The sequence below is a fragment of the Epinephelus fuscoguttatus genome, linkage group LG16, assembly GCF_011397635.1.
Source record: "Epinephelus fuscoguttatus linkage group LG16, E.fuscoguttatus.final_Chr_v1".
Taxonomy (NCBI): domain Eukaryota; kingdom Metazoa; phylum Chordata; class Actinopteri; order Perciformes; family Serranidae; genus Epinephelus; species Epinephelus fuscoguttatus.
In genome coordinates, this window is record NC_064767.1 from 37848574 (window position 1) to 37872777 (window position 24204).

Genomic DNA, 24204 nt, shown 5'->3' on the forward strand with positions numbered 1-24204 from the left:
CTCTGGTGGACATTCCTGCAGTCAAGTATTCAATAACATGCTCCCTTGAAACTTGGGACATCTGTAGCATCATGATGTGTGATCAAACTCCACATTTTAAGTGGCCTTTTATTGTGACCATCCCAAGGCACACCTGTGTAGTAATGATGTGGTTTAATCATCATCTTGATATGCCACACCTGTCAGGTAGATGGATTATCTTGAGAAGAAGTGCTCACTTACACAGATCTTAACTTATTTGTGACCAAAATTTACAGAAATATATCTACTGAGTGCATAAACAAGTCTAAGATCTTTAACTTAAACGTATCAAACATGAGAGCAAAAACTAAAGTGTTGACATTAGAAACAGGAAGGCAGGATATCTGTACCTTATCTCAAACATTACACTTGTTCTGTCATCAGGACATTCTAAAAGAGACTGTTGCACCATGGATGGATTTGGAAAATCAGACTGTTTCACCACATACTCCCAGAGATTAATCTCATCACTACAATAGATCAAGAGGACACAATGTAGCTCATAGATGATTTAATTTAAGTTTTACATACTTACTCATAGTGGAGCTTGTTTTTAGTGCTAGATGGTGGTTCCAAAACCTCTGGGTTGGGCCCCTCTAACGGGCCACCAGATAAATTGGAGGGGGCAGGAAAAGAGTGAAGAGGCAGAAAGGACTTTTCTCTTGCTTTTTTTGTGAAATATTAAATCTTTAGACATCTTCAAGTCTCAAACAGTTGTTTAAATGAAACCCTGTAAGAAGGGGAAACTGTGGCAGAACTGCTAACTGTTCATAAGCATCTGAAATATGGCAAGAGGCAAAGGTTGGGAACCACTTCATTTCAGTCTTTAGAAGTGCATCTTTTTTGTTTATTTTTGTTTTTAGCTAAAAACTTTATCTGTTGAGTAATTAGTAACTGCTGCTGTCAGATAAATATACAGTAGTATAATGTAGTATATAAATAAAGAAATATTTTGTGAAATATGGTGTAGAGTGGCAGTATAAAGTAGGCCTAAGTTAAAGCAGAAATATTCAAGTAGACTAAAGTAGAAGTACCTCAAAATTTCACCGACAGTAGGCTACCTGAGTAAGTGTAGGCCTAATTACATCCCACCATTGTATAATAGCTCAGGAGCAGATTATCAGACAATGGGCTCCTGGGCACGAATATGCAAAAGGCAAGACCCACACACTTTATAGTAGTTGTTTTTTTGCATCTCTTTGCAGTCGGAATGCATCTTTTTGTGGTTTTAAATCTCGTTGTAGTCATTTTGTGTCTCTTTTAGCTAACTTAATGTCTTCTTTGGTCTTTTTTGTGTCTCTTTGTGGCTGTTTTGCATTTCTTGTGGTCTTTTTTGAATCTATTTCTTTTCAGTCCATGTTCATTTTAGTGACATTTTGAGGACCAGGGGCCACCTTAAACTGGACCTGTTCATGCTCTGAGTTAGTAATGCTGTTTTCATTCACTAAAACCCCTCTCCCACTGCACTAAAAAACACACTAAAAACACCTGCTAACGTCTTTATTTGTAATGCAATGGGAATGGTTTTAATCAGCATTTATACCCGGGTCAAATGACTGCAGTAGTCACAGGTATTTATCGCCTCCTGCTCCGATCGGCATTCATGGGAACCCAACACCTGGGTGAAGGCACTAATTTCAGCCCTTTAAGTGGTAGGATGCAATGGTGCGCCATCACAAAACATCGTCCATCTTCGCCCAAGCAACGCTCAAACATCGATCAAAATTAGTCTGCACTGAGTTTTAAAGAGAGACTGAGTAAGTAAGAGATAAAAAGAAGTAACTACCTAACGTTAATGTTGTCTACTGTTTGCCTGTTCTCTGGCCTTTCTGTGACGTAGATGTGACGAGTGTTGGGGTCATTACTCCAAAAAGTAATGTATTGCACATTACACATTACTTGGGGAAAAAAGTAATCCCTTACTTTACTTGATTATTCCCTGGAGAAAGTAATTAGTTACAATACTCGTTACATTAACTAGTTACTCTGTAAAATTGCTTGAAATGCATTGTTGCGTAATTTGCCAGTTAACGATATAGTATTAAACCTTACATATGTGTAACAATCCTAATGTAGGTATACTTAACTAGATGGATATACCCAGAGTCGGCTTCATGAGGGGGCACCAGGGGGCAGTGTCCCCCACTTCATTCACTGTGCCCCCTCACTTGTATAACAGCATATGTTTTCTCCCATCAGTGTAATTGTAGCGATGACTGAAATCCATTATGCTATTAGGCTGTTGCACGAGGTGTAAGGCCAGAGCATCTTGTCCATTGCACAGCTGGTTCACAAGGTAGGCCCCTAAGCAGACTTCCCTCTTTCTCTCCTTAAGTATTTGCAGGGTTTCCGCCAGAGAAGGCGGAACTGGCTTGACCTCAACTCTTCAAAAACTAAGGAAGTGGTTGTCGACTTCCGCAATAACCCCACCATCATCCCCACCCTGTCAGTTAATAACCAACTGATAGAGAGGGTTGAGTCATACAGATACCTCGGGACAATAATTGATCACAGACTCACCTTTCAATCAAATAGTGAAACCATCTTTTCCAAATGTCAGCAGCGTCTCTTCTTCTTGAGAAAGCTTCGCAGACTCCAGGTTCATCAGTCAGTCCTGACAGCTTTTTACAAATGCTTCATTGAATCTGTAATCGCCTTCAACATATCAGCCTGGTTCGGTTCACTATCTAACATCCATCGCAACCCACTAAACAAAATCATAACAATGAGCAGTAAAATAATCGGACTGGAGCAGGAATCACTCATCAACATTTACAACAGAAGGGTTAAACTAAAAGGTACACACATAGCCTCAGATATCACTCACACACTGCACAGCCACTACAGTCTGCTACCTTCAGGCCAGAGATACAGATCACTTGCATTCAGGACTAAGAGAGCCATGTCAAGCTTTGTACCCACATCCATCCGGCTCATGAATGCCTGACCTATGTGTGTACAGTACAGGCCAAAAGTTTGGACACACCTTCTCATTCAATGCGTTTTCTTTATTTTCATGACTATTTACATTGTAGATTCTCACTGAAGGCATCAAAACTATGAATGAACACATGTGGAGTTATGTACTTAACAAAAAAGGTGAAATAACTGAAAACATGTTTTATATTCTAGTTTCTTCAAAATAGCCACCCTTTGCTCTGATTACTGCTTTGCACACTCTTGGCATTCTCTCCATGAGCTTCAAGAGGTAGTCACCTGAAATGGTTTCCACTTCACAGGTGTGCCTTATCAGGGTTAATTAGTGGAATTTCTTGCTTTATCAATGGGGTTGGGACCATCAGTTGTGTTGTGCAGAAGTCAGGTTAATACACAGCCGACAGCCCTATTGGACAACTGTTAAAATTCATATTATGGCAAGAACCAATCAGCTAACTAAAGAAAAACCAGTGGCCATCATTACTTTAAGAAATGAAGGTCAGTCAGTCTGGAAAATTGCAAAACTTTAAATGTGTCCCCAAGTGGAGTCGCAAAACCATCAAGCGCTACAACGAAACTGGCACACATGAGGACTGACCCAGGAAAGGAAGACCAAGAGTCACCTCTGCTTCTGAGGATAAGTTCATCCGAGTCACCAGCCTCAGAAATCGCAAGTTAACAGCAGCTCAGATCAGAGAGCAGATGAATGCCACACAGAGTTCTAGCAGCAGACCCATCTCTAGAACAACTGTTAAGAGGAGACTGCGAATCAGGCCTTCATGGTCAAATAGCTGCTAGGAAACCACTGCTAAGGAGAGGCAACAAGCAGAAGAGATTTGTTTGGGCCAAGAAACACAAGGAATGGACATTAGACCAGTGGAAATCTGTGCTTTGGTCTGATGAGTCCAAATTTGAGATCTTTGGTTCCAACCGCCGTGTCTTTGTGAGACGCAGAAAAGGTGAACGGATGGATTCCACATGCCTGGTTCCCACTGTGAAGCATGGAGGAGGAGGTGTGATGGTGTGGGGGTGTTTTGCTGGTGACACTGTTGGGGATTTATTCAAAATTGAAGGCACACTGAACCAGCATGGCTACCACAGCATCCTGCAGCGACATGCCATCCCATCCGGTTTGCGTTTAGTTGGACGATCATTTATTTTTCAACAGGACAATGACCCCAAACACACCTCCAGGCTGTGTAAGGGCTATTTGACCAAGAAGGAGAGTGATGGAGTGCTGCGGCAGATGACCTGGCCTCCACAGTCACCGGACCTGAACCCAATCGAGATGGTTTGGGGTGAGCTGGACCGCAGAGTGAAGGCAAAGGGGCCAACAAGTGCTAAACACCTCTGGGAACTCCTTCAAGACTGTTGGAAAACCATTTCAGGTGACTACCTCTTGAAGCTCATCGAGAGAATGCCAAGAGTGTGCAAAGCAGTAATCAGAGCAAAGGGTGGCTATTTTGAAGAAACTAGAATATAAAACATGTTTTCAGTTATTTCACCTTTTTTTGTTAAGTACATAACTCCACATGTGTTCATTCATAGTTTTGATGTCTTCAGTGAGAATCTACAATGTAAATAGTCATGAAAATAAAGAAAACGCATTGAATCAGAAGGTGTGTCCAAACTTTTGGCCTGTACTGTATATGTGTATGTATGTGTACATGTAATTTGTATGTATATATATGTACATGGCTCATGAATGCCTGATTTATGTATGTACATGGTTGTTTACACCACTCCTTTAACTTGACCATGGATTGCTTTTATTTATTTATTTACTATCCATATTTTTAACAATTGTTTTTATCATTACCTATTCATCATGTACTCATTGTGCTGGCAAGCTTTCTTCTCTCCAATTTTTGACTGTCAATTGATGGTTGATTGTTGGTATTTGCTGATTGCATGCGGTATATTATGTTGTGTTGCTGGTTATGTGAACTGTCCACGCACTGATGCTCTGCACAAATGAAGTTCCTAACGGATAAATAAAGTTCTTTGAATTGAAACTTATGATTACCATGACCTGGATGCATGACTGAGAATCTTCACCGACCAGGCAGGGAGTGGTTACCGTGTGTAAAGGTGTTATGATTATATTACTTGCCCACTGCCCCACAGTCATTTAGTTCATTTTTGTATATCAGCGCCACGTTCATCAAATAAAAAAAACCCTGAATTTGTAAAATACTAAGCGTGTTATCAATATTTAGTAGGATAACGGATGTTACAATTATAAACTGAAAGTGTGTGTCTGTGAGACTCAAGTTGCAGCACAGAGTAGCAGAGTGAGATGTCTGTCCTCGCTCCTGCTATCTGCTGTAAACACATGAAGCTGCTCCCATGTCTTCCTGGGTCTCGGTGCTTGTTTGCGGCAGAAACTCTCCCATCCTCTGGCTTGTCCCCACACCTGTGTTCGCCGCTGACTGGCTGGACACGGAGGACGACCCGTTGGCAACAGCCTGAAGCCCGTCGTCACTAACTCTTAAGTAGCTAAGGGGAAGATCTAATGATGAATTTATGTAACACAAGTAACGACTTAAGTGTTTGATTAGTAACTGTAATGTGATTACTGCATTTAGGGACAGTGGTGCCTTACACAACTCATTACTGGAAAAAGCCATTTTTGGCGGTAACGCCTTACACCCAGCACTGGATGTGACACACCAAAAAAAAAAAATACTCTGTTCTACTGGCAATGGGAAAGTACAATGGGAAAGGAGTCTATATAGTCTATTTTTGTGGGTTTACTTGTGTTTTAAAAACGTGTGCACACATGCTAATTTTGGTGGAAATGGGGTAGGATTCCAGTTGCCTCTACTTCTTTCATTTAGTGGTGGTGTTAGCGTTAGTGCTGTGAAAGGGTACATTATGCTGAATTTATCAAGCCAAACATGGAGGATGAGTGGAGTTTGCATTTAAAGCAAATTCAAGAGCGGGTTCAGTTGGGACAGGGGGACAGTTGAAATAGTGTCTTCTTAGCAAGTTAGAGAGCTACTATGTTTATGCCATTCACCATGCTCATACTCAGCACCTCTTCACCTTCAGCTTCATAGTTCAACTCATAGCCTACTTTATTCGCAGTTTTGAAATCTATAGATTTTTTTTGGCTCTTTTGTTATTTTTCTTCTACTAAACTAAACTGTTTTTAGTTCTACTAAATACAAAAAACATAATGTTGTAAAGCAGATTTTCTGGCCTATCAGTTCATGCTAGCGTTAGCTGTCTGAATCTGTTGGTAGCTAGCACAGGACTCCAAAGCATGTCTACTGTCTACTCTCCCTGGAACGGTTGAGAGAGTTACCCAGTGGTGATTGGGACAGTAGGCTACTTAGCCTATAGGTCATACCTTGTTACAAATGAACAAAAAGTAGACAAAAACAATACACAGGCTTTTCCTAATTAAATAAGACTCACTGTTAAGTCACTGAATGAATGTTTACTGCATGAACTACTTCTTCTTCTTCTTCTTCTTCTTCTTCTTCCTCTTTTATTTTTACAAAACAAAACAAAGCCAGTAGCCTACATAAACCTATAAGCTAAATGTAGCCTATGGTAACCACTATGACTTGGAGTACAGCCAAATTCCATGACTCAGTAATTTGCAGAAATATCATAATTTTAAAAATGATATTTTTTTCCAGAGAAATGTGTGAACAAGTGTCATTGTAAATATAAAGGTGTTAAAATTAAGACTGCATTTTTTTTCCAATTTTAATTGTGGTTTTAAGCCCAGAGCAAAGTGTCCAAACTGTCCCAGGGAGGCAAAATTTTGGGGAAAATGCACTCCTTGTACGTTTTACAAAATTGTGCCTTTCACATTTGGGTTGGGCTGTAAAAAAAAAAACTTGATTTTTTACTTGACATTTTTAGCAGACACCTGTATCCGTTTGATCCAAAAATGTCCCAACAGACCCTGCTCTTAACTAGGCCTATCTCTGCGGTTAATAGGCCTACTGATACTGATCTTATGGTAATACATATAGACCTAGTCAAACTACTTTTGTTTCATTCTTATTAAAGGCAGAAATGCAAGATACCCTTTTGTGATTTGTTGTTGATTTTTACATTGTCCCACATTTACCATGCAAAATATTATCAGCAAACCTCAAGCTTAGTGTGCTTGTGTCCCTTTGATTTTCACTCAAGCGATAATTCTTCTCTCTGTGGTGCATTTGTGTTTCATGTTGAGGCTGTTGAGCCAAGGTAAGATTTTGCAGGCCAACAAGTGTGTGCCTGCAGCTCCAGCTTCAGCTCCAGCTCCAGCAGTGTGAAGTGCTCCATGCCTCTATAGTGAGAAGCTATCACCATTCATACACCTGTTTTGTTGGGGTATGCTGATTGACACGCAGAGCCCGCCCCCTGCACTTGTCCTTTCATTGTAATTGGTTCAACACTGTTGTGTATGGAAATTCCCCCGCGCGACCCTTGGCTCGCACCTGACCAGCCGGGGAATGCGCGAGGCCACAGGCGGACAGAGACACAGCCGCCCTCCGTTGTGAATCACAAACGAGCTCTCTCACACCACCGTCGTCAGCTGCTTCCTTTAAGCGGCGGCTGGAGAGCACCGTCACTCCGCAGCAACTCCCGTGAAGACGGCGACAACATGCCGCGGTCTTTCTTAGTAAAGAAACAACACAGCGCCAAGAGAGCAAACTATGGCAGACTGGAGTCACACACTGACGGTAAGACTCTATACTGGACACAAAATGACTGTGTTTGGAAAGGAAAGGATTGAAAGTAACAAAGTAAGCTACAATATTACATCTGCACTTTGAAGCAAGGACACTTAACTTGAGCCAATTTATTTATTTTTGGACTATTAGGCTACTACAAAACACAAATATTTAAACAGCATAAAGTACTAATTTCACTTTTCAGAGGGAAATGACTGTCTTGTAGATTTTTTTTGTTAAAGCAGGATAACATTTACATAGCCTATGTTTACAGATCACCATGTTTTGCTGTAACTAAGAAAAAAATGTCACAAGGGGAGAGAAACAGATAAACAAACCAAAACCAAAAAAAGGCAGCATAAAAGAAAAACGAGTAAATAAAATAAATAAAATAAAGGAGAAAAAAATGGGTGGGTGTGGGGGACTCATCAGGGAGTTAAACATTGTTATTTAATGCGATGAATGGGATAAAATGACCGGTTAAGGGGGCAATAGCATTTTTAAGAAAGGGGGACAGATTATACATGTCTTAAACAGGACCGAGATTTGATTTTTAATCTGGAGAGACTTCTTTTCCATTTTTTTTAATTTTTTGACCCTCCCCTAAGCTACAAATACTTTTCCTTGAGCCTCCCCAAATGATTGGCCGAAAACGCATTACCCTCCCTCTACCGTACAGTAGATTAGTTAATAGATTTTCAAAACTAACCCTGAGGTTTAAAAGTTGAAGACAAAATCCTAGACTTGAGAAAAGCCTCAGTTTCTAACACTTGTCGTGCATGCTGGTTAGTACTTGCAGACATTTTATTTTTGGCCAAATTTTAAATGAGACTTAAAATAAAGGGATTTGAGCTCAGATTTGGTTATGTTTTTTTCCTAATGGAAGCATTCATTGCACATGATGTGTCCCAGCACCATCTGAAATTTGAAAATCAAACAATAATCTTTGTTTTTACAGTTTCTGTCTATGATGATTGCTGTAAATCTGCAGTCTTTAAAAATCTGCGGTAAAATAAATACAAAATGCAACACTTTAAATGTATATGCCGATCCCCTAAGCCAAAAAAAAAAAAAAAAAATATTGAGACTTGAGACTTGGGAGTGGTCCTTTATCCCACTAAATGTTTTAAACAAGCACAACCTTTCCGATTTATGTAAGGTAAATAATGCTGCATAAAGGAACATGACATTTTGTCTGGCCACAAACAAAATGTAGATTTGTGTTTAGCAGGTGCAAAATCCCCAGGCCCTTGAGAGACCAGAAGGGCCCCATTAAGCAGCCTCAAGAGCCTATGTAGCGGCTTTCCAGGCTCCTCCTGACAAATCCCTCCTTCAACCTTTGTATTTGTCCCAATACAGCCCTTAAAGCGAGCTTGAGCCTTCCCCCTCGCCATCCCAATGTACTGATAAACTTCCATTATTGCCATCTGCATAGAGCCGAGGAAGAAGAACTGGTAATACAAAAATCATATTTGATTAACAAGAAAATATATAATATTCTAAGCTGTAAAAACTTGGTGAACTTTGTTGGATTTTCGGCTTCTAGAAAAGTTAGTTTCAAATCTAAAGTTTTCTCTTTAGCATTAATGTCCATGACTAAATAAGCAACATTCAGTGGTAAAGTTTGGAAAAGAACTAAAATGTTCACATTTCCAACACTATAGAGTAGAGTAGAGATACTATAGAGTATAGACTCCAGCATCAGCAGAATCAATGCTGGATCAGTGTCATGTTAGATCATGTTCTGGGAGCATTAACACTCTTCCTAGTGCTGCACTCTTTGCTTCTCTGCTGCTGGCGTGTGTATACAAACAGTGATCACCTCATTCCCTGCTGGCACCGGACATCAGAACATCGGTCTCTTATGCTGGACAGACTTATTATATATAATTTTAATTTTTTATATAATTTTGGTCAGAATGAAAATTGGTTTGATGATATATTAAATGTCTAACGACGTTAGAATTTCACGTTGTGTGGATATTAATATTATGGTGTTTTGCAAACGTTGGGTTTTGTTATCTATACCTTATGACTAAATGTCGGTATTCTACGTGAAGATGTAGTTAGCATGAGACTTTTAGAAGATGGTGGATTTTGTAACTTTGGTAACAACACAACTTAAAACCAGTGTTAATTTTGTTGACAGAAACTATGACGAAAATTTTTTATCAACAGCTCGTTGTCATCTCGATTTCATCATGTAAAAAAACATGGCGAAATCAAGATGATGACAAGCTAAAAATAGATCTTCACAGTTAAGACTAAGACAAAATTTGTGTTACATTTTCGTTGATGAGACGAGATGTGATGAAAATATTGGTGGTGGACTATTGGACATTTTAAGCAGCTGTGCTTGCAATTATCTTCAAATGCTGCCTGAGTGTCAGGCTGGTAAACACCAGTAAATACACGGCACCAGAATGTTTCGCTAGCCAACAAAAACATTCATACCAGAGCAGCATCAGCTGTTAGTGTGTATTGTGACCTGTAATTCAGCAGTGAATAAGCAGCCATGTGTGTCTTGCTGTGGATGGTGGAGCTGTTGATTCTGTGGAGTTTGTTAATTACAGCTGTTGTGGCTGTTAGCAGTTAGCTCCGCCTGTTAGCTTATTGTTGCTCTGCTGAATGGCAGTGGAGCAAGCAGCCACTGACTGCTGGACTTCACATCTGCTCCTACAGGACTCCACTCCATCTGGACTTGAAAAGGTTTCTGGTTTGATGCTGTTTGACAGGCAGGTGAGTGTCTCAGTTATCTGTGAGTGTAGCTGTGCTCTAAGTAAACAGTCTGAACTCAGATCAGTTTTCTCAGGTGAAAGTTTAGTTATAATCACCAACTCTGTGAAAGGAGATACGTTTAAACCTCCAGACCAACATGTTACAGATTAAGAAAGAATTCAGACTTTAATTAAAGGGCCAGTGTGTAATATTTGGCATGGTTTATTGTCAAATCTGAATCTGAATATTCTACCCATTAATATGTTTATTTAAGTGTGTAATCGCTATAAAATAAAATTCGTTTGGTTTTCGTAGCCTTATAATTATGCTTTTATATATATATATATATGTATATAGCAAGGGCCTTGCTTTAGAGAGGTCGCAAGGGCCTTGCTTTAGAGAGGTCGCCATCTTGCGCCGCCATGTATGTAAGGCAGCCCGAGCGGACACTCCAGCCAGCCAGAGAACGCATTTCGCGTGTATAAATAAACCAACGAAGACAGCGGAAGGAAGGAAGAAGGAGGAGGAAACAGCAGAGAGTGTTAGTAGTTCGTCGATAGAGAGTAGTGAAAAGTTTTTTTAGTTATAAAGTTTGCGAATGGACCACACTTACCACGCAACAGGAGAGAATTACCCCCGAACTGTCATCTGTGAGGAAAAGAAGACGCAACTTCACTCCTTGTGATGCACTCTCTGCGGCGCTTTTCCTCCTGATGATATATCTCCCCAACGATGGCAGCAGTAGCACCGAATCCCATTCTGTGCAGCCAAATGGGAGCGGAGGATTCAGCCTCTCGTCTCGCCCGCTCAGCATCCAAGTCCCTCATCTGTATGCTCCGGCTCAAACAGGTATGGCTCTGGGTCTGTGTCTGCACAAGAAACTCTTCAAAATCGCGTTCAAAGTCGTCCATTGCAGCTACTATAGTCCGGAGATATTGTTAGGCTAAATAAACAGCTGAGCTCTGTTTTACCGGCTACGCTGTCAGTCAGTGTGCGGGCTGGAGATTGGTGGAGCAGAGAGGGGAGGGGGCACCCGCTTGGTATTGTAAACGAGAATGTGTGTATGGAGTGTGTGTGTTACGCTGGAGTTTTTGGAGCGCTCAAATAAACGGGCCTTTTTCCCAAACGCTACTCTGGTCTCCTGCTCGTGAGGGATGCATTACAATATCGTAACATGGTTTAGATTTCTAAATAAACATTCACCTCGTCGCTGGATAGACCTACTCCTGAAAAACTCGTGTTTGCGCAAGGCTTTTTGTCCCTATGAGGCCACCATCATTTACCCGACGGGAGGGGTGAGCGAGTGAGCCCTGCAATCTAGAATTTGACCACTGATGTCACTGTTTTCAACGGTTTTCAACCCATTTTACACAGTGGCCCTTTAAGTTATTTTCCTGCTTCTTAACAGTGAGATGGATGAGTCAGAGTTTACAATGAATTTGGGTACAAATCCTAGTTGTCTTAGATTAGTTATTTGTGGTGTCAAAGGTTTTGAGAACATAAATAGAGATGTTGAGCTGTTCAAATGATGATCAGTATGTGCATGCTCATAAATCACCCCTTAAACCTGTTAAAACTGCTGTAGAAATGACAGTTTGTAAGTGTGTAGAAATTGTTTGTAGTTGTTGAAGAAAACTGTCTTAATGAAATTCTTATACAACCTATCACCTTGACTCTAATTTCTGATACAGGGCTTGACGCAAACTTTTTTCCCAAGGAGCACATGTACTCCTAAGTTGAAAAAGTAAGGAACGCACAAAGAACTTTAGGGGCACAATGTTAATTTTTCAAATAATGTGTTTTCTGTAATGATGCAAATAGACATTTACAAGCAAAATTATTTAATGAATTTGTTTACAAAATGTACATAAAGGTAAAATCATCAAGTTTTGAAAAAGTATTGCAATTTAATTTTGTCTTTAATGTTATTATCTTATTATCTTTGCAAAATGATTATCTTATATAATGTTATTACTATCCTAAAACATTCTCCAGGTCCTCTGAAACTCTGCAGGACTTATTTCCACCCTGCCCAGCAGCGGTACTGTGGTGAACGGTCCTTAACTGTGGGGAGAACGGAGCAGGCTTCCCCGGAGGTCCACCGCTTTTCCCGGTCCCTCGTCTCCGCCACACTTTGACTTATTTCCACCCTGCCGACAGTGGGACTTATATTCATTGTGCCGACAGTGGCTTGGAAAACTGCCCATAACCGTGTCACACGGGGAAGAGGGAAGGCGGCTGGAGTTCCTCCAACATTTGCGGTTAGATTATCATATTTTTTTTATTGACAAAAATATAGGCTGCTTTGGCTGATTTATTTATGCGCACATGTGCCCCTAAATATTTTTTACAGTTCGCACACACCTATTTTTAGTCGCAAATGCGAGTGAAATGCTTGCACTGTTGAGCGCTGTGATACATGAATTAGCATAACTGGATTAGTTTAATGGTTAAAAACATATCAAAAACATAATAACTAAAAGTTGACTAAAACATTTAGAATTTTCATTGTCTAAAACTATGAAGGATAAAAATGACTAAAATGTGAGTTTAACGAATTAGCATTTTCATCTCAAGACTTAAACTGAATCTAAAACAGCTGTCAAAATTAACACTGGTCAAAACCAACAAAATATCACTCAATACGTTCACATGACATTAGAGAAAATGGATTTATTGTGTTAGTCCAACTAAAACCAAACTTTCAAAATACATGTAAACATTAGTCTGACTCAAATTGTACTAAATGGAATTTCTAAATCGGACTAACACACCCAGATAATGTGATTGGGACACAAATTACTCCCGCATATATACAGTCAATGGGACCCAAACTGGCCTAGGCACCCGGCGCATGCCAAATAGCATTAAATGTGTAACAGAAGAAGAAGCTGGTAACAACAGCCAAGTGGATTTGGACAGATGTGGAGACACAGTTCATGCTGTATCAGCTGGTTGTAAGAAATGTCAGGTGCACTGGTGTGACCAATGAAAATGTTTAGTTGCACTTGATTTTTGGTCGCATACACACTCTGGAGCCCTGTGAAGTCAACTAACTTATTCTAACTTCCAAAAAAGTGTGTTCATGTAGGAAGGTGATTGAGAAAATAGCTTGTCAGGGTCTTATAAGTTAAGCTCAGTTTAGGGTTAGGGTAAAAGGGAGATAAGCTCAATTCATATTTTATAGAGACACTCCCACTATAAACTGGGACTTGGGTTAAATTTGTGTGTGATAGTACACACTATCACAGTATCACACAGTGCTAGAATATTATACTCAAATAAAAGTATTGTTTCTTTATACTCTGGGCAGTAAAGAAAAAAGCTTATAATTCTACACTGTTCTTATATTAAAGAACACATTTAGGCTACAAATTAAATTGCATTAAATGTCTATGCATACACTCACTGGATACCCAACTTATGGCCCACGGGCCAAATCTGGCCCTTGATAGAGCGTTGAGTTGCCTGCTGACTTTTTTCTTGTTCACAATGAAAATAAGTAGATTCACACTGGGAATTTCTTTTTTTCAATTTTAAATGCAATAAGATGGCATGCATAAAAAACATCAAATTAAAGCTTGGTTGCTATAAAAAAAAATAAATAAATAAAGTGCCAGGGAGAGGATGTGACAAAGGGTCTGGGCTAAATCCTGAATGTCCTCAAGTCCTAGAAACACTCCTGCATACAGCAAACTTTGAAAAGTTAAAAATAGGCAATTCATTTTTTTTATTGATAAATATTATTAATGTTTGTTTATTAACTAGCCTCTGACCTCCTTTCATTTGGCAAACGTGGCTCCTGGGCACAAGAAGTGGAGTATCCCTGCATTAGTAGAACAACATCACACCACCAAGCCCAAACCAACAATAAGTTCCATTTTGAGATGCACTTTGCCTGTTCATATATTCATTTATTTATTATTCGTAACTGCTTATCCTGTACAGCATCATGGGGGTTGGAGACTATCCCATCTGACATTGGGCAAGAGGCAGGGTACACCCTGGACAGGTCGCCAGACTTTCACAGGGCTGACACCTAGAAACAGACAACCATTCACACCTCCTGACAATATAGAGTCACCAGTTAACCTAACCTGCACGTCTTTATACTGTGGGAGGAAGCTGGAGAACCCAGGCAACACGTCCTCTGTGGAGGAGACAGTTTGAAGACTCGGGAAGCCTGAGCCATATCCCTGGCAGAGATCTCTTCGATAGTTAAGAAGCTCCTCGGTAGTAAGGCACCAGGGGCCTGTATCACGAAGCGAGATCAACCTTTCCTGGGTTACCCAGACCTATCCTGGGTTGACTAACCCTAACAATGGCAATCAGGATAATCGGTATCATGACGCTGGATATCAACTCGGTAACTCAACCCAGGGTTGCTTTATCAAGAGCCGTGAACACGCACGCAGCGGACCAATCACAGTCATGAGAAAAGCGCAGCGTATTTCTCGTGAGGATCAGAGATTAATTCTACTAAAATATGAGGAGGAGAAAAGCAACATTAGAGAAAAGGCCAACACCATGGCAGCTGCAGGAGGAGGAAACATGTGTGGCAACGCATAACGGGATGAATAATATTTAGTTTTAGTTTAGATTAGTTTATTTGCACATTGGCTAATGTTAAAAACAAAGAATTTACAAGATTAAAAAAAAAAAGAAAAGTGCCGGAGAGATTAGAAGCCACTAAAAGCTTATCAAAGAAATTCCCCTGTCAAAACATCAATGAAATCACATAATAGACAAGAAAAAAAACGGGTGAGGAAAGAAGAAATAGAGGAGGAGAGAGGGAAAAATCAAGACAAAACAAGGTAGCAAATAAAATTATGTGTAGGTTAAATTACTCATCACTGGTTCAAGTAGCTGCAGTACCTGTACCTGTACATAAGACACTGATCACACCCTTGAATCCCATGAAATCAATGCTGCGCAGATGAACTGCGTGTATTACAATTATCGTCTAACATCATTGCGTCTGATAAATTGGTCTTCTTTGTCATAACGTTATGTATGCTACAATAAAGCTTGAAGCTGACGCCACAATTAAATCATATCAACACCAAACTGATTGTCTGAATACAATCATCCTGATATTGAGCTGTGTCAGAAATTAACAGCTGCGCAAAAATATACCTAGTCTCCCTCTTTAAGAAACAAAAAGGAAAATTCCTTGAAGTGTAGACATGATAGGCTACTTTCCACATTTCCAGCAGCAAAGCTGTCAATTAGACCCATTTTCTTTAACAGGGATCATTTCCTCCAACAAAAAAAAATGTTGGCACTAATTAATGGTGCTATTAAGTGTCCACAAATTATCAGTTTCTTTCTTATGAAGGGATGGGATGAAATTTTGACATCTTTCCACTCCTGTTTGAACAATCTTTTCATTGTCTGTTGTTGTTGCTTTCTTTTCTTTTTTAATGTTCAAAATAAACTTTCAAATCAAAATCAATCAAATTAATTAAACTTCCCGTCATGACTGGGCTGCATTTCTGTCAGCGGAGTCATTTTTTTCCCAACAGCTGATTGGCCAGTGGGTGGTGCTTTTTATAGGATCAGATTCAACCCTGAACTTACCCTGCTCCGGAGCAGGATAGCCGTTCAGAGTAAGTTACCATGGTGATCTACCCCGATAAGAACTGAACCAGCTTCGTGAGACCGAAAACCCAGGGTTAACCCTGAAGTTACCTCGCTAAGACATTAATCCTGCTTCGTGATACAGGCCCCCGGTGTGGATGAGATTTGCCCTTAGATGCTGAAGGCTCTGGATTTGTCATGCAATTTTTGAGCAATCTTGGCTGATACACTTCTTCAGTGCCAGAGGACATGTCAGGGACAGTGCCTGCAGAATGGCAGACTGGGGTAGTGGTTTCCATTTTAAAAAAGATGGGCTGGAGGGTGCAATGTTTCTTCTATATGCCTAACAATATAAATTACAAACATAACCACTGCTGCTGAATTTGTTTTTATTTGTATTCTATTTTTTTTAATGAAAGAAGGAGGAAGGGAGAGAGCTCCATCTTGTCTCTTTATAAACCAACGTTTAGCACTATGCACGCTTCATATCCATTTTAAATTCACACACCTGTGAGGAAAGCATATGAACAATACATTTTGTATTGTAATACACTTACCAGGTAAGTTCAGCACAACTTAAATAACAACAAACACCAGGTAGATGTCATCAGTGATGACAACAAGCAACGCTGGTCACAGATTCAGGATTCTTTTTTGCTGCCAGGAAAACAGTCCTGCAAAGTCAGTAGGTAGTCAGGAGATCTCCTCAAAGCCAGTTTCCTTCCTAATGCTCATGTATGGCATGTGAACGTTAGGAAGGAACAAAATCTGAACCTATCCTTTGAATGTACAGATATTACCAAAGCATACTGTAGGTGAGTTAATGTAGTTGATATTATAGCAAATGTATGTATGCGTATGTCTGTTCCACAGAGGCACCCTGCAGCATCCATGAAGACTCTCTACTGCACAGTTATATCCAACCTCCCCATCACTGTCCAGCCTCAAGCCCACAACTACAGCAGAGTGCCCAGTCTCTCTCCTTCTCCCGTCCTCTGTCTCTTAGAGCAGACAGTCTTCATCTTCCATCTTCTCCGAACACCTCCCCTGTCTCCTGTTTGCTCTTTCCAGAGACTCACAGCAGAAGCCCTGTAGATGCCTACAAACCAGCTGAGTCCTGCACCAACGTGAACCTGGAAATCCAGTGTATCACAGGAGACCACAGGAGAAGAGAGAGCCTCTTCCCCTCATCCCTCCCTCTCCTGTCCCTCTTCCCAGCCATCCCTCTCTGTGGCAGCAGCCAGGAGAGTTTTGAGTGTTTGGACTGTCATAAAGAGTACTTGAGCTTCTCGGGACAGGCCAAACACAAGCAGCTCCAGTGTGAGTGGAGCAGTAAGAAGTACTTCAGCTGTAAGTACTGTGAGAAGGAGTATGTCAGCCTGGGGGCACTCAAGATGCACATCAGGACACACACACTACCTTGTGTGTGTAAACTCTGTGGCAAGGCATTCTCCAGACCCTGGCTGCTTCAGGGACATATACGAACACACACAGGTCAGTGAAACACTCATACTCACACCATATAGGATGTCTTCAGCCAGCACATTAGAAAGTTTAAGAAAAAGGTCTTTTTTAAAGTGGCATTCCACCAATTTTACACACAGTGGTCAGTTTACTATTCATGGTCAGCACTAGTGATGTCATCAGGAGGTTACAGAACTGCTCTAACAGAAAGCCTGCATCACAACCTGTAGGTGTGACCTTTGAAAGTCATATGCATTCATGAGGAGATGCTATTTGTTGCGTTATGGAAAATGTAGGATCCAGGTGTTCTATACTTCCATGCCAGTGACAGCCATGGCCGGAAGCATTTTATTTAGGTTGTTTGTCCGTCTGTCCGTCCCATCCTTGTGAACATGATATGAATTTCTGGGTGTCACATGGAGGCACCAATTATGTAGGGAACAACAATAATAGGCCTCACCAAGGGGACACCATTAATGTTGTAAATTGGCTATCGGAAATAATTAACAATTATTAATAGTAATATAATTATGTTAAATAATGTGACTTAATTAACATTAAATCACCTCATGTGAGGAGAAAATGATAGCCAGTTAAAGATATCAGTCTCATAAAATACGCTAAACTATTAATTTGGAATTTTGATTAATGATTAAATAATAACCATAACCAAAATTAACAGTAAAGCCTGAAGGATTTTGGAGTTCTTGACACAGCAGAGGTTGACTATTAATTCACTTTTGTGCAACATTAAACAGACAGCAGGTATGATTCCAAAGAATTATGTTTATTCATAAAGTGAGTAAAGCAAAACCAAAACACACAAATTCTAACTAACAACTATATACAAGCTTGATGAGTATATGGGTGTGTGTGTGTGTGTGTGTGTGTGTGTGTGTGTGAGAGAGAGAGAGAGAGAGAGAGAGAGAGTGATCAAAGGGTATGATTCCAAAGAATTATATTTTTTCATAAAGTAGCAAAGCAAAACCAAACACACACATTCTAACTAACAAAGTATACAACATTGGTGTGTGTGTGTGTTGGTGTGTGTCAATCAAAGGGCCGTTTGGCCTACAAAACAAACTGGCTGTTAACAGAGAACTACAAGATGGCCGAATCAAAGCTGGCTTCAGATCGGGGGATGTGTTTGTCTGACCGTGTGGTCAGGACAAAGACAAAGGAAAAGAAGCAGGAACTTTGAGTTACCTCTTTGGGTGTAGCTCTGTTGAAAGCCTATTTGTTAATGAGTATATGTGAATGTGATTTGTGTTGCAAATGGTCTGGATTAGTGCAGAGATTGTTTAGGTGGGTGCAAGAATCTGTTTATGAACAGCATTAGCAAACTTAACACTTAGCTTTGGCGAAGCCAACTAACCAATGACCTAGCTGCAAACAATCACAACAATAACTCAATGACAGCATTAAATCACATACAAGTTAAACAGTCTTGCTTAGCCTGTAAAGCTATAATAAAGCTATGCCCAGTTGTTACGTTACCGATCCTTGAATGGATGGAAGAAAGAGTCGCTTTATGGTGTGCTGCTTTGTTAGCTGGCAGAGGAAGGCGGGAAAGAGCTGTGGTTCCATATCCAATCTTTGTTGTGTCCTTGTTCCAAAGGTGCAGATCCGAGGAAGCTGGTCGCTCAGGGTCCTTGCAGAGTTAGATGCTGGGGTGCTTACTCAACTTAGTTCTCCTTGTCGCTGGAAAGTTAGCTGCAAACCTTGTGTTTGCACCTTTAACTTCTCTGGTTCAGGTTTAGAGAGAGTCTGTGAGCAATGGTCTGAGCTTGTTGGCAGCCCAGGGTAAGAGGAGGCCTGTCTGGGCACCTCTGGGCTGGTCCACAGCTCAGTCACATGTCACTATAAAAGTCCTGTCCAATCAAGTTTTGAGACTTGTGTCTCACTGAGGTGTGAGGTGGGACTTCCTGGAGATGGATGTCAAATAGCTCTCTTTGTTTGAAGAACAAAGAGCATGCAGAGAAGAAAAGCCTTCACATGTCCAGTTTAGATTTTAACAAATGACAAATCATCTATGGTCCTGTGAATCCCAACAGACTCAATGATGAACTGATTATTTTTTGTTGATCACAGGTCAAAGGTCAAGGTCACTGTGACCTTGTATGTCTCAGTCTTGTGAACGCGATATCTCAAGAAAACTTTGAGGGAAATTCTTCAAAATTCGCACAAAGGTTGAGTTGGGCTTATGGATGATCTGTTTAGATTTTGGTGGTCAAGGGCAAAGGTCAAGGTTGCTGTGAACTTGTCTTTCTCATTCTCATGAACACAATATCTCAAGAATGCCTTGGTGGAATTTCTTCAAATTTGGCACAAACATTCACTTGAACTCAAGGATAAATGATTAGATTTTGGTGGTCAAAGGTCAAGTCTGTGTGACTTTATTGGTCTCATTCTTGTGAACATGATATCTCAAGAACACCTTGAGGGAATTTCTGTAAATTTGACACAAACACTGACTGAAGAATATACTTATTAGAATTCTGTGGTCAAAGGTCAAAGTTAGTGTGCCCACACAAATTTTTTGGCCATAACTCGAGAATTCATACTCTAATTATGACAACACTTCACACAAATGTCTAATAGGATAAAATGATGAACTGATGACATTTTATATCCAAAAGGTCAAAGGTCAACTTCACTGTGACATCATAATGTTCTGCATAAAACACTTTTCTGGCCATTATTCACTGTCATACAGTATCTCAGGAACAGAAGGGGAGATATTTGGTCAGATACTGAATTAGTGACACTAATCTTGGGTACCCACCTTGAAACTGTGCTGATTGTATAGATCTTCTGTGCTGCCTGGGGGAAGATGTGTGTGAAGCACCAGGGTTTCACAGACATGGATGTAAACTGTAAGAGAAACTTGACTGATATGCAGTGGCATACACCTGCAAGTTGGTATTTCTAGATTCATATAGACCCTCGATACTTTGTCAGTCTGAATGGGGTACTGTTGTAGTTGTGATTGGTTAGGGGGTTCATGGATTACCTGAAATAGAAATTGCAACTCACTGTGATCACTGACATGAATCTCTGTGTTCCTTCTGCAGGAGAGAAACCGTTCTCATGCCTACACTGTAGCAGAGCTTTTGCTGACCGATCCAACCTACGAGCTCACCTCCAAACCCACTCTGAAGTGAAAAAGTACCAGTGTACAAGCTGCTTCAAGACCTTCTCCAGGATCTCACTGTTAGCCAAGCACCAAGAGGCTGGCTGCCCGCTGTCCTGACAGCAACAGCCTGTTAACTTCAACCTGGCCCTAATACCCCATGTTACTGAGCTCATCCCCCTAATTGTTATCCAACATGCTTGATGTTTTGAGGTGGAATTACATTTTTATGCCCCATCACTGATGTCTCCAGTATAGGTTTCTAATTTTTAGTTATGTGTCGAATTTCAATTGTTGATATCACCACCACAATAGCACTAATGATGTTGTCCATTATCAGGCTTTAAACATAGATCTTACAGTAATTATTAATGTGTCATTTACTGTGACAGCAAGCAGGGATCGCTTTGTGTAGAGGGTTTGCAGAGAATATGTCTTGTCTGTGTTAGATTTGTTAGTGAAAGAAAATTACTGAGTCTTCAACTTGCTTTGTGTTTTCATAGAGGGCATCAAAGATGTTGTTTATTTGTAGGGATTTTACCAATGGATTTTGGATTACTGCAGAAAATAAGCTCTGTGGCAAATGTTTCTGATACTTACACATTTTGTTTAGCAAGATAATCTTCACATATGAACACCTCTTTCATAAATATTGAAGTGTTCCTGCACCACGGTATTCTCAATCCTCTCAGCTGTCATCAGAAACTTAAAGCAGAAAACAACTGCCCAATCTCATTTCTTAAAGACCCTGAGTTGTATCCCTCTGTAGATAGTCTCCACAGTACATGGAATAGTGTTGACTATGGCGTACGGCAGGTATGTGCACAAGCTTCATTGCTGGATCATAACCTCTTAACGCACAATCATAAATACAATTTTAGTGAGCAGTCTTGTAAAGTGAGCAATCAAAGGAACTAAATGGTCATTTTGGCCAACATCTGGATGAAAACATCGTCTATTTGGCCCTACACAAACAGTCACACTGGCTGCGTTCAGGTTCTAGATGTTAAGGCTGTTTTTCTTTTGCTATAAGCTCAAGAGAAAAATGAAAATGCAATCACTCACAATGTAGTCAGATGGATTACTGAGTTCAGAGGAGTATTGTGAATGGGCTACACCTTACAGTCAACCAAAAATAATTTTGAACTAAGTGGCTAAAACTTTAGAAGTACTGAAAAATCTGATGCTCTGTTAAAACTGCATTTTAGTGCATATGTTTGTGTTTAAAATGCTTGTTAAATCCTGACCCTTTTATGTCCTTGTTTCAGTTTGTGACAACATCAGGGAACAAATCAGAAGTCATCTTTGCACTGGAAGTGATAAATCCAGATTTAATTTCATTGAAAGCAAGCAGTTTCATATTAATTTTCAACAGATTTCCTTTTGTGTCTCCTACACAGCTAGCAAACGTACAGAATGCATTTCATATTAAACATTTGCAAAACCTTTTTGCTTGCTCGTGGTGTGCAATGTGTTGGTTAGCCTCTAGAGCAACACGGGGGCAGCTCATCAAAACATCGCTCTGCAGCACAAAGTCTCCTATCCTGCATTACATTAAAAGTTGAGCCTGTTTTCTGACACAGCCAGAGTTGATTTGCCACATCTTTTGAAACATCACCAGTCAAACGATACCTGAATATGCTGTTTTTTGCGCTGGTGGTCTGATCCTGGGCCGCTTGTCTGCTTGCCCAGCACACACTAACTTCTCAGTAGCACTAACACCCAACCCTGAGCCAATGAACAGTCTCGACAAATTCACACTGATAGCGAAACAGCTTGACTCTGTCGACTTGTCTCTGTCATTAAACCAAAAAAGTCAATAACTGTTAGGTTATGTTAGTCATGTCATGTCTAACAGTTTGCTTGGGCTGCTGTCTGCAGTTTAGTAAAAAGTTTTTCCACCAGCAGCAAAGGTACTGGAGTTTCTCTCACAACGCTACAAACACTTGACCTGCCCTACACCTGTAGTTAGAGTATAAGCACCTGTTGTTTGCTCATCAGAATGGCTTTGTTATGATGTAATGGAATGCTATGAACAGTAACTGTCTGTGGAACAAGGTCTAAATATTCCCAGCCACTCAGCCAGGTTCATTTTCAATACACACAGATGCTATTCTGACTCTCTGCAGGTCTATAAATACATGGAAAGCTTTTTATATTAGGCATGAGGGCAGCTCTCCATCTCAGTGTGTCAGTAATACAAGACAGCGCCACCAGATTTAGCTGCTGTCAAGACATGAGGCCTATTTTTAGCCTACGATATTAGGCCACCGGATACAGTAAAAAAAAAAAAAATCGTGCGTGTTTGTGTATGATAGATAGGGGGAAGTAAATGACACAATGGCAATCAGATTATGTTGGTATTTTCCACAGTGAATGTTTGAGTGTTTCCGTAAAGTCCCTCACCACAGGCCTCTGATGCCCTGCAGATGACTCTGTGTTACACTTGTTACCAAGACATCTGTCAGTGTGTGGAATAGTTTGTTTGTGTGTGCTAATAAGGTTTGAAGGATGAAGAAGGTCACATGCTGTGGAGAAGTCAGATGAGGGGAAGTAGAGGGAACTGTTAAGGTTGTGTTTAAGGCTTTATGAGTCAAAGTGTTATGAATGCTGACCATTAAAATGGCATTTGAACATATGCTTAGGTGTAGAATTGTAAATATTTAAGGTGTCTGGCTAAGCAAAGCCTGGCATTTATTTCTGTTTTTTAACATTCTTGGATTTTACCTGAAGTCTGCACTACAAAGCCAGTTCAACTTACCCAGGATAGCTTCTTGTTATCTGGTTTGACTAACCCTAACACTGGCCGTCTGGATAAATGGTATTACCTAGCTGGTTTTCAATCAGTTCAGTCAACTCTGGGTTTTGCTATCCAGCCATGGGTGTGTTCATGTGAAAGAGTATTTTTTGCTGTTTAGTTGGATGATGATGAAACTACTCTGAATGTCATATAAAACACTTTAAAGTGATTCTGCTACTAAAGTAAAGGGTGGAAAAGTAGTTTATGACTAATGAGGTCTATCTTATTGAAATGTGGCATTTATACTAACAGGAGCCAATTAGCAGTGTGGATTGTTTTACTAATAAAATTCTATGTTTTTTCCTAGTTCTTACCACATAGATGTCTCATGTTATTTTGAGCTGCAGTATAAACGTAGCAGCACTATCACTGCAGACTAATATAAACTTGCATAATTTCAAATAATGCCAGAATCATGTGTTTAGTGTTGTAAACGATCTTTCCATTTGTTAGAAGCTCTGATTTAAAACCAGTGGAAATAGAGCCCTGGAACAATTAAATGATTCTACTGACCTGTAACAGCATATAGGCTCCTCCTTTTTACCTCTGGACTTTTGTTCATGGATACTTTTTTCTTCAGTGATCTGATTAGTCAGAGGTCGGGATGTAGACAGCCTGTGATCAGATACCCTGAAGCTGACCTGCTCAGGTAAGCTGTTGATTTAAAGAGAACCAGCTTCGTAGTACTGAAAACCCAGAGTTAAACCCAAAGTTATCTTGCTAACTTCAAATCCTGCTTCGTAATACAGGGCTTAGGTAAATAAATGAGACTTGCTGTTTATGTCGCAAGTCAAGTCTTTAAAGGGATAGTTCAAATTTTTTGAAGTGGGGTTGTATTGGGTACTTATCCATGGTCAATATATAACATA

General features: G+C 40.2%; 1 protein-coding gene across 1 annotated transcript in view; it reads left to right on the forward strand.

The window, feature by feature from the left end:
- LOC125904031 (steroid 17-alpha-hydroxylase/17,20 lyase) overlaps positions 1–23907 on the forward strand; it is a 47292-nt gene extending 23385 nt beyond the window's left edge. The window contains exons 10-13 of the mRNA XM_049601297.1: positions 5112–5117; positions 7560–7649; positions 16812–17432; positions 20477–23907. Of these exons, the coding sequence (XP_049457254.1) occupies positions 5112–5117; positions 7560–7649; positions 16812–17432; positions 20477–20655 (896 nt within the window). The 3' untranslated portion in view covers positions 20656–23907. The remainder of the gene's footprint in view (positions 1–5111; positions 5118–7559; positions 7650–16811; positions 17433–20476) is intronic.
- Positions 23908–24204: the final 297 nt, after the last annotated feature.